The sequence below is a fragment of the Ischnura elegans genome, chromosome 6, assembly GCF_921293095.1.
Source record: "Ischnura elegans chromosome 6, ioIscEleg1.1, whole genome shotgun sequence".
Lineage (NCBI taxonomy): Eukaryota > Metazoa > Arthropoda > Insecta > Odonata > Coenagrionidae > Ischnura > Ischnura elegans.
In genome coordinates this window covers 38,977,387-38,989,083 of record NC_060251.1, presented here as the reverse complement: position 1 = coordinate 38,989,083, position 11,697 = coordinate 38,977,387, and the positions used below count along the sequence as shown (strand labels likewise).

Here is an 11,697-nt window from a genome sequence, read left to right as displayed (position 1 = left end):
ATATGCCTGTTACGTTGTTTTATCAACTTCCTATATCTAATATGCGTTGGAGAGCTATCTCCCGTAGTGAAGTTCAATTTCCCTGAACAACGCTCCAATATATTATTTAAATAACACACTATCCTTTGAAAGTGCTGCCATGAAGGATGGCACAGGGCTAAATACCATTGCGTTGCCGTAGTTGTGCTTTACCGCACGTAGGGAACAAAATAAAGATTTTATCCAAAGGAAGCATTTATTAAAGGATAGAAAATTTATATCACACAGGAAGAAGATTCTTCAGCCGTAACGTATTTTGGAATATGCAATTTTTTTCGGTTACGGTTCCACGGAAGTTCCATTCTTCGGTGAAGCGTGAACATTTCTAGCTGATAAGTACGAAAACATCGCAGTGTTTCTAAACACCGTTATGAGTTGCAGATAAAACAGAGAAAGGTCTCCTTGCCTACACGAATCTCCACTTCCCATCTTATTTTCCTCTGCTTCCTCTACCAAAATTACTTCACGCTTTAACTCGTGTCTAGACTCAGGAGGTTTATGACTATAACTCCTAGACTCTTTTTATGAAAAACAGAAGCTCCAGCAACCTAGCGGTACCTACAGAATTCCTTTTTTCGTCAACAAAGCATCAACAAGATGTCTAGTTTGATTTGACACCTTGTTTGATAAAAGGTGACCAGTTTCAAAACAAAATTATTCAACTACTTATTTTTTGAAAAACGAAAAGTCTTCATAAGCACAGTTCATAGCATAAGGCATCCTAAATTAAGTTTTTGTTTCATTCTGTGTTATCAATATTACGTATGATCTATTTATTCTTTTTGCATGAGTGTAAATGTGGAATTCCTGTAAATGGTAAACAGAAATGATGTTTGTAGAGTAAGCCACCATGAATCACGCTCCAGTCAATTTTTCTTTACATATTTTGTGAACTTGACTCATTTTTTCCCAAATTCCCTTCTGCTATAGATCAACACTGTTTCATGTTGCGCCTCTTGTTGCGTAATAAGCGGTAGTTGTTGCTACGAGTACATGGAATGAACTATTTATTTCTGTTGAATATGATATGACTCTTGTAGTTCTTTAGGGTTTATGGTTCCTTCATTTTTCTAATTGTAAAAGCATGCTAAATTTTTATTTCTGTTAAGTCTTTAGGACTTTTTGGGTCGATGACACGACACGATAAACTTTAATTATTTTGTTTCGCGCCATTTTTGCTTGTTTGAGGCAAGGTGCGGGTTACTCCAAGCACTCTCGTCATTTTATTCGGAATTTAAACATTTTCTGACTATTCGCTATGCATTTAAAATTGCTGAATTTTGTACGGTGAGGAACAAATTTTCGGCAATCCGATAATTTTGAGACCTTAATGCATTGAATGAGGCACTACATCTGTGGCAGAGATAATAATTGATGTGATGTGCACTTTCCTTGATTTCCCTAATCTATTAAATTCCTAATGAAGTAAACATTTTAAAATAATTTTTTAAATTTTTAATAATTTTCCTCGATTACAAAATTTATTCCGACCCAAGTTTTGAGTACATTACATCATCTTCAAAGAACAAGTTTTATAATCGTGGCAAATTGCAAGTGTTTAATGCAATATGGAAAAATTCCACTCCGTTACGCTCAGGTCTTCGGATAACATTTTTAATTTCCTCTTCAAGTTTTTCATGTTATTCCACATTTTCATAATAAATAATAATGGTATATATAACATCGTATCGGCAAATTATTATAATTAAAATCAATTTTCCCAGTACTTAATCCGTTTTCTGACCTTCCCAAACCGAAAGACCAGAAACCGTCAAACCGTGCGAATCCCACGGATTTCTTTCCTTCGATCCAATTGCAAGCACCAGTCCCTCCTACTCATTGGACTTTTCCCACCCTTGTTTACAGCTCTCGCCACTCTTTAGCAATCGGACTGCTTCGTCGGAGATTAAGGTTTAGAGGGCAGTCTCTTACTCTAGCTTGGACCCAAGAGGTTGATCATTTTTGCGAACACTCTCCCATTGCTTGGCGTACTGGCGCGGTGAAGCGCTGGGAATTGGGTAAATGACGAACTGCGGTGCTCGGAACATTTGGATGAGTGACCCTCTTCTCACTTGATCTCGCATTGAAGCGAGCAATGGGCGAATCCAGGACATAATTTCGGCATTCAACTTTCATTTCATGTTACAGTGCAATCACGGTAATCTGACACGTATGTATTAATTTATTTTATTATTATTTCTCACACCACCGAAAAGAGCACTATTCGGCCTTTACAACAGGGTTGAAAGCATTTGACAATCACAAACATCCATGCACTGGATAAGGGTAACTTACCCAGGCGGGACTCGAACCCGCGACCTTCGGTTTGGCAGGCGAGGACTTAACCCCGCCGCCACCGAGGCCGGCAAGCCGTAGTAAAGCCGGATAATCGAAAACGCCGAATTATTGTAAGCGCACAGGAAAAAACATAATGCAAAAAACAGTCTTTATGGTAAAAAAAATTCTATTACATACATATATTGACCCCACCTCTCAATACTGCTTAGGATGTGATACAAGGTTGATAACCAAATTAATAATAACGTTTATGATCGAAAAAGGCCGAATAAACCCTGGACACCCCTGTGACACTGCAAAGAACATTTCTTTTCCCCGATTCAGTGGGTCACATAATCAAAACTACATCCAAATTATGAACTGACGAACAACTATAAGTGGTAATGAATCATGGATCTATAGCTACGAGCCTGAATCAAAACACCAATCTTCAGTATGGGTCTTCCAAATGAGCTCAAACCAACAAAAGTTGTTCACTCTCGCAGCGTTGCCAAGAAAATGGTCGCATCGTTCGTAGCCAAATCAGAGCATGTAGCAACGATTGCCCTTTAAAATCAAAGAAAAGTTAATGATCAATGGTATTCGACCATTTGCTTGCCAGAAGTGATCGCCGAGCTTCGGAAGATAACACAAATCGATGCATTACGCTCCACCAAGACAAAGCAAGCTCACACACCGCTCGAGTCACAAAGTCGTTTTTGGAACAGCAAAACGTCGAAGTTCTTGATCATCCTCCATGCAGCCTGGAGCCAATGATTTTTTCACATTCCCCAGAACCAAGAATATGCCCTTCCAGGCGTCTGAAGAAGCGGCCAATGCCTATACAAAACAGCCATTTTTACTACCCCTACTTCGGAATGGAATAAATGCTATAACGACTGATTCCATCGAATGCAAAAGTGCTTTGACTATCGCGGAGAGTACTTTTAAAAACAATTTAAAAAATTGCGTTGCTGTAGGTACCTCTTACAGTTTTCTTCATTCCCACTACCCTCGTAAACAATATAATTCGACTTCCTTTGGTCAACCCTGCGTAACGAATTAGCCATATGAACTAACAGTTTCTTCTCCGCTGCATAAGAGTACCTCAAGGTAAATATGAAATTAAATATTTCATCTAAAGTTTTCGACGAGGATAAATGCCGACTATTTCCCCAGAATTTGTCCATGGAAAGCTAGTTTAATACTGTTATTATTGGCATCGCATAAATACACCATCTGAGTCATGAATCCATGATAATTCCCCCAGAAAAGTCAAGTGAGTTAATTGATGTGTAATTACGGTAGTGGTGGATCCACTGTGGAATGAGGAATTCTCCGTCTCCAAATACGACAGATAGGGTTTCAACTGTAGCTAACACTTTAGCCCTCCGAAATAGAGTGTCAAATTTAGCATATCGGCCGGACTTCTCCGGATTAAAGCCTTCCATTAGGAAAATGCAAAATTAACTTATGGAGTACATACGGAGCAAGGTGCGAGGAATGAGAAAAATCCTCCAGCTGATGCCTGCGAGGTATTAATGAATTAATGAATAGGAGCGGATAAAAGGACATTCCATCCAGAAAAGTGAGTTTCTGAGGATTCTCCGGACGGGTATAGATATAGTGTCATCTGTAAATTCTTCGCATTGAAATGAGACGATATGGCAGCACAAATGTTCCTAGTGGTCGCATATTATGCAATATCTTTCGCAATTTACTAATACGATTTCACGCGAGATGCATATTATAAGTATCCGTTACTGACATATTGGGTGTCTTCTTAAAAATTCAAGATATTTGGAGGAGGCGACCGACAGCTGAGGTCATTTGCACCATTAGGGAAGGGTATGGAAGGAAGGGTGGAAAGAAACCCGACGTCGGCATTAGCCTGCTCTTACCGAAAGGCGCCAAGGGGACAACGGCTTAACGTCCCATCCGACGGACGGAGTGTTGCGCTTGAAATATCCTCCACACAACCCTCAAGCAGGGATCGAGCAGTCTCTGAAAATTCTCTGCCACCGCCGCGCCGGGATTTGAACGCGAATCCGCCGGGTGGGAGGCCAACACTCTAGCCACCACACCAACCTGATCCCCTTCTTAAAAATATTTGACCTCCAAAGGAACTGATATAATTGGGAGGCAAAATAATGCCAGGGAAGCTATGAAAAAGTATCCTTATTTAATTTTTATAATGAATGGAATGAGGAATTCTCCGTCTCCAAATACGACTGATAGGGTTTCTACTGTAGCTAACACTTTAGCCCTCCGAAATAGAGCGCCAAAATTACACGTCTATACGTTAAAATTTGGCCGCAAAGTCGCCCAAGCCAGTTAATTTACAATTATATCGTACTTTAAATCAAATAAAACGTAACATTTTATCAGTCAATGCCATGGGGAAACAAACCAATTTGGTCTTAATATAATGGTTTATATTTCGTTAATGTGTAGAAATAAAGATGTCTTAACCCTCTCCCTATTGAAGTTTAAATGCCTCATTCTCCGCTCCGTCCTAACCCGGCCGAAACCGGCCGCCAGCATTTAAGTCGCTCCTTCATAAACCGGCCGAATCCGCCCGGCCTGGCCTGCTATACTTGGGGCAGCCTTTTGAGCTTCATAGGCATCTGTTTTATCTTAAGAGTGTTTATCTTTGCTAGCCCAAGCATCCTTCCTATCTCTCGTTTCATTAAGAAGAAGCAGAGGGTCGTCACCATAAGCCAAAATCCCGAGACAATAGGGTGCTTTGTTCCAGCGTGGCACATTAACTGAGAAATAATGAGAGAAGATTTTTAAGCCATTATGATGGGATTTTTAGGAGGGCCAGTTTTGAAATGGTGTGATACGAAAACCCTAGGCCTGTCCTGTGTTATTTAGAGTGACTGTCACGTCTAATGGCGATATTTCTTTCTGTGTGGTCACACACAAGCTCACGCTTTTCCTATCTCACATGGCAAGGAAGCGAAGCTCAGCTCAAATGAAAAGAAAATTAATCCCCCTCAGTTCTGTTTGTGGGTGGTCACAGGCACTCTCACACTTTTCCTATCTCATATGGCGAGGAGGCGAAGCTCAGCTCAAATGAAAAGAAACCTAATGCCCCTCAGTTCTGACCATGGCTTCGTTAAGTGAGGATGCTATCGCAGAAGAAGTGAACAGAAGCGAATTTTCGAGTGATTCAGATAGTTCTAGTTGTTTGAATGGAGAAGAAGGATACAGTGATAGTGGCAGATCAAGTGAAGTAGAGCTGGAGGATGACGTTACCCCAAGTACGAGTGATTTAAAAGGTGATCATCAGGTGCATGACTCTTGGAGGGACACCCTGATTTTTGAAGAACCGTCGGAGTTCAAAGAAGAGAGAGGGCCTATTCATAATTTGGCGATAGGTGACAATGAATTTTCCTTCCTAAAATATATGCTAGGGGGCGAAGATTTTTTTCACAACATTGTCAAGAACACAAACAAATATGCAGAACATCTTCAACATTCCTCAGGAAAGGCTGATAAAGACTGGGTAGATGTTACGTGCGATGAAATGGTGGCATACATTGGAGTGCTAGTATACATGGGAATATTCGATTTGCCTGAAAGCAGGGATTACTGGCATAGCCAAGATATTGACTGCTCAATTGTTCGTGACTGTATGACCTTTGGAAGATACACAAAAATTTCAAAATATTTCCATATTAGTGATATAACTCAGGAAAAAAACAGGGAGAGGAGGGTTTTAATGTATTGCATAAAATTAGGCCGGTTCTTGATGTAATGGAAACTTTTCAGCATAAGTATAAACCAGGTAAGGAATTAAGTGTTGACGAGGCGATGGTTGCTTTTAAAGGACGTCATTACATCAAACAATACATCCAAGGAAAGCCAACGAAGTGGGGATTTAAAGTTTGGGTTTTATCAAGCTCCCATGGCTACGTCCTGCAGGGAAATGTGTACTTAGGGAAAAAAGATAAAAGAAATCGTGAAATGTTTCTTGGGACGCAAGTTGTAATGAATTTAATGAAAAACTATTTAGGGAAAAATCATCATGTGTACTTTGATAGCTTTTTTTCGAGTGTGTCTCTCATGAAATTATTACTTATGAATAACACATACGCATGCGCTACTACAAGATCATCTCGTAAAGAATGGCCTGCGGAATTTAAATATCCAAAAAAACTTAGACTCCAAAGAGGAGAGAGTAGAAATTTACAGAGCGGAAAAGTTACTGCAACGGTTTGGCATGATAATCGGGATATTTGTATCCTTCAAACCAATTGCGATCCCAATAACAAAGTCTATGTGCAAAGAAAAACAGGAAAAGGGAACAAACAAACTATGGTATCATGTCCAAATTCAGTTGCATTGTACACCAAATACATGGGTGGTGTTGACAGAGCTGATCAAAGTAGGTGCTACTATGGCTTAGGTAGGAAAACAAAAAAGTGGTGGAAATATTTATTTGCCTTCGTCGTAAACACGGCTATAGTGAACAGTTTTATTTTGTACAAAGAAACCAATTCACCCTCAAATACTAGGCACGGAGTAACACAGAAGAATTTTCGTTTAGCACTTTACAGGCAGATGATAGGGAAATTCTCCTCGCGTAAAGTAGTGGGACGTAAAAGAATCCTTCCGATGGGCACACTTTCACAGAGACAGCAACACTCTCTTGTAAAGATCGTGGGGAGAAAAAAAGTGTGCGCCTATTGCAGCTCAAAGAAAAGAAAAACTCCTGCTGGTCGGAGCATAGAAACGTCATGGAAATGCATCGGATGCGATTTACCGCTTTGCAAAATAGGATGTTATCATCAATATCACCAAGAAAATGGAGTTGAAGGAGGGAATTAAATTCAATATAAGGTAAGGCCAACTTCTTTCAATAAATTAATATATTCTTAAAACGTATACAAAATTTAAAACAAAACACTTAAATATATTTCAAGTTATTGCAAGTTAATTGAAGTAACCTGCGTCAGTTCCTCATCGCGGAGAAAAATAGGTCTACCAGTGGGGCAAATGGGTATTTAAACTTCGTGCATGACGGGGAAATGTTTACGGCCGGTTTCGGGCGGTTTAGGAAGGAGAGGGTTAAAGAGCTCTCTAGAGATGTTAATAGCCTGTGCAATAAGCAAAGTTATTTTAATTATGAATGTATCTGATTCCTAAAATTTTCGCTTCTAATCATAGTTAGTTACCACATAGAGCAAGGGATTCAATAATATTATTTTTTGTGTTGCATTATTATTATTATTGTATAACTGTTATTTTCCCAAAACTTTTCACCAGATTGACGTATCATCGAATTTTTTAAAGGAATTTCAGCGGGTAGTCAACTTTTTACCCCGAGAATTAACTGTTTTCTGTAAGGAATCATCTGATACCGTCTAGAGGACGATGAAATTCCCGCCAATATTTCATCCAGTCATCAACCTGGCGAGCGGAAGATGAACCGTCGAAACAAGAACGAAGCGTATTTTCATGTGCTTATTTAATTTGTGAATATCCGCAAAAAATCAGAAAAGGATGCTTTGGACGTGATATTGAAAGAGATATATTTCCTTTTGCCTCAGGGTTTCATCATGAAAAGAAAAAAGTTATTAACATACTTGTTAATACTAGTAGGTGCTTTATGTTACGTAGAAATCGACACATCACAATTTGCAGCAGAAAAATCGGCTATTATTAATGTAAATAGTGATGAACTTTTTCAGTTTCTCATATTACCCGATACCGTGGAGCGAGTAAGCATTGTTTTTCTCCCTTTTTTACATCAGCTTTTGTTTGCTAAAAGAGAGAGAAATCTTGCTGTCGGTGCTGTAATTAGCACTTGTTGTGTTACTTTTCATCCTTTGTAGTGGTTCCGAATGGTCACTCACTTTCGAAGTGCAGATATGAAGCCTATGGTTCCGGGAAAGCTTTTCCAGGTCATTTATTCTTTGCCAATGCTAGGTGAGCCGCCATAATCCCCGAGAGACAGTCACGGTTAACTCTGTACATATGAGCTTTCTGTCAATGCAGTGGACCTTTGTGTGACCGAATCTAGTATTAGGTGTGCAAGTTTGGATAATTTTTACTCACGATGTTTACCATCTCTTATTTTAAGGAAAGCATATGATGCTGCTGCGCCTTGTAAAGTTTGATCCTGAGTATTCCCAAGTGGTATTGGAATCCGATTGCTTCTTCAAAACGAGAGTTGAAATAACCGCCGTGCCATATGGACCAAATGAATGCTCCTCTAATCTAACTATGAAACTGACATTCAGGCAGAAGTCTGCCTTTTTTCAGGTAGGTGGAGGCAAATTTACATACTTAATTAAATGATCTTACCTGAGTCATAGGATTAAGTGTAGGTATGGAAAATACTGTACATATTCTTTTGATGTATTTGGAATTGAATGTGATTCAGCCAATAATTTATAATTTTGAGAATAAAGGGCTGCTTTATTGTACTGATTGTATTATTCACGGCCAGTATATGGGTTTCACAAATAATAATATTAATAAAAGCATCTGCCACAAATGATGTTATCACAAGATGTTTTAAGTTAATACTGTGAAGCATTGGCCATTTGCTTTAATGGAGTCCATCCATGGTCTATTTGATCTCAATGTAAAAAATGGGAACTTTGTCATTATGTGGGGCAGAAGGGTGGGGTGACCGTTGTTAGTATTGGGTCACCTCACAGAAAAAAAGTGGAAGTTACATATTTCTAAAGCATTTAATTGTTTGCCATTCTTTTTAAAATTTCCATACCATAATTGGTTCCATTCTGAAGTGGATTCTCCCTTCTATTGTTAGCAATATAACTTGGAGGAAGTTTATTCTGCAATAAGTAGAACACCGATTTGTATTTTTTTTACACATTTTGTACTTCTTGACCTCAACTAATTTGAATGCCTTAGCATCATTTTCAAAAGTGTGCAGGTGACTTACCTTTTGGAAATGATGTGAATGCAATGACATTAGTCAAAGTAAAGAAAAAAAGGGTATAAATTTAAACTTGTGTTTTATTCACTCTGAAATGTCCAATACTCAGTGATAAAAATTAATTATTGCATAGATTGCCACATTAAAATTGCTCGCCTTAACCCTTTCAAGACGGCAGAGTTTTTGTCTTAGCATGACTGCTCTACTGAGCCCCAAGAGACTCTTCTTTCTCATGGTAAGGAGCATTTTTGGAGGACATTCATTAAGAAGGGTCTCACTTAACCTTTTTCGACCCCTCCACGCTGGGACTCCGCATTATCTCGGACTCGGAAATTAGTTGTGCTTCCTCCTTTCCCGGTTTACGACCATACCTGCGGCATTGGTTCGCGGTCAACTTATGGATAGTTTATATGTATTTAGCAAATGGATAATTGCTGCATGCACCTAAATTGCAGACTTTGAATTGAATTCCTTATTTTTTTCAGAGCATTGTCAAATTTTAAATGAAGTTCTAAGGTCATTATAAACGCATTTAATGCAGCAGCAATTCCATGTTGATGTTTATACATAACTCGAGATATAATTCAATAATTATCGTAGAAATTCGTTTAAAAATTGTAAGCGTTGCTCAAAAGACAAAGAATTCAATTATTAGTTTATTTTTTATGAAAAAAGAACAAATATTTATTTCAAAAACTGACTGGATAAACAATTGTACGACCGCTGTCCCTTACGGCTAAGAGGGGTTATACCTGCTCCCGGATTCCGAGGGTAAATCCTAAACCCCACAGGGTTGCGTCCCGAGACAAAGACGACATAAACCCGCGACCGTCCTAAAATGGGGAGAGGTAGAAAACATATATATATGGCTTTCGTAATCCTGGCCAGGCAAATCTCACACGTAAATATACAGCCGTCGTCTCCCGGGTCAGGAAACGTCCACACGTACAGTAGGGAAAAGGTTAAAACCATGAATGCTACCACAAATTCTATGCTTAGTTCTGATAAGCAATTTTCTGTATTTCTTTTTAGTGGACCATAGCTCCAGTACTACAATACCATGCTCTTAATCAACTTAACCAGTCATTCCACCTCTTGAATAAAATGGTTCCTGCATGAAGACAGTATTTATATGGACCCACAATTCTTTGGATTTAATCAACTTGAAATTTTCAGCATTCTAATATAGACTGTTTTTCGTGGTGATTTTGGTATTGTCTATCAGTCTTTTGCTTAATAAAAGCATTTCATTTCTTTTTACTCTGGCATACTTCAAGAATTTAATTTTTAGAGGCCACGAAATATTTTATTTCAATTCTGGAGTGTGTGCGCAATCATTTATTGATTGATTAATGTAAAATATGACTTTGGTTTTAAATGGTTTATGTGCTAATTTTGTATGTATACGTTTGTACAGCCAGGATGAAATGACCTGAAGTTTAAACATAAGGATTCAAAATCATATCAGTTTTTGCCTGGGGCATTTTCTATTGGCATCTTCATATTTGATTTCTTATGAAGCCAATGTATTTTCTACAATATGTCCAATTATTTAGTTTTTCTATCAGTCCCATTCTATTTCCTACTGCATGCCATTATCTGACTGTGTTAAGTTCTTAGCTAAGTATTTTTGTCCTTATAATTACAGATTTGTTACTTTAAAATATTTTTTTAAATCAACTTTTATCCTGTGCTAGGTGATGATTGTTTATACCTTGTAATAGGGTGGTTTCCTATGTTTTTTTATTGCCCAAATCGAAAGATTATTACTCCTGGAGTATGTATTTCACGCTTTTAGATTTTTAAATGGCGATATCAATTTTTCGCGATTAAATGAAAAGTAAAAATTTTCAAGCCCACGAAAACACGACGGCTAAGTATGAATTCTGGGAAAAGCCTTTGTGATGTCATTCTGGCTCCGGCTGCCACCGTGTGAGGCCACCTTGATGCAAGGCTATGAGCGCCGATACAATGCAGGCTGATAGCAGGTAGTGCTTGGCTTGAATAAGGATTATTAATACCCTATCTAACGAAGGAAACTTTCCGACCATTGCCAATTTTAATAAGTGATTATTAAGAGATGTTTCCCTGAGCTCTGTGCCTCATGCATGCATTGGTAATCTCAGACAATGTAAAACTCGTATTAAATCTAGGTCCCTGTGATGTCACGTGGAGTGGCATCGCATGGGCACCAATCTGGCCTTTTTAAAATGAGATTAAAATTGACCATTAAGATTTGTCTAAACCAGTATTTCTAAAACTAAATAATTTGTATGTTATGAATTTACTAATGGTGGTTAAGGTATCGCAATCAATGCCTTTTGTTGTCTTTGATGAAGGAAACTACCCTATTGTGATTTTTTAAATCCAAAGTCAGTGCCAACGAGGGAATCTCTGATTTCACTTGTTTTATATTAGAATCTCTTAACATTTTTACCCCACAAGGGTTGTGAGATAGTGTTAAG

The 11,697-nt window shown here is 38.4% G+C and overlaps 1 protein-coding gene across 1 annotated transcript; it reads left to right on the top strand.

Annotated features, from left to right (window-relative positions):
• Positions 1 to 7,772: 7,772 nt before the first annotated feature.
• LOC124160196 lies at positions 7,773 to 11,023 on the top strand. The gene is made up of 4 exons (XM_046535972.1): positions 7,773 to 8,045; positions 8,160 to 8,253; positions 8,408 to 8,589; positions 10,265 to 11,023. Exons 1-4 carry the CDS (start codon positions 7,884 to 7,886, stop codon positions 10,349 to 10,351), a joined length of 525 nt encoding a protein of 174 aa, XP_046391928.1. The 5' UTR covers positions 7,773 to 7,883; the 3' UTR covers positions 10,352 to 11,023.
• The last annotated feature ends 674 nt before the right edge of the window (positions 11,024 to 11,697 follow it).

Excerpts from the sequence above, each read along its gene's own strand:
- LOC124160196 (XM_046535972.1), top strand. The coding sequence starts at position 7,884 with ATGAAAAGAAAAAAGTTATTAACATACTTGTTAATACTAGTAGGTGCT. Across the intron at positions 8,254-8,407 it reads TTATTCTTTGCCAATGCTAG|GAAAGCATATGATGCTGCTG; the intron begins GTGAGCCGCCAT and ends TCTTATTTTAAG. Across the intron at positions 8,590-10,264 it reads AGAAGTCTGCCTTTTTTCAG|TGGACCATAGCTCCAGTACT; the intron begins GTAGGTGGAGGC and ends ATTTCTTTTTAG.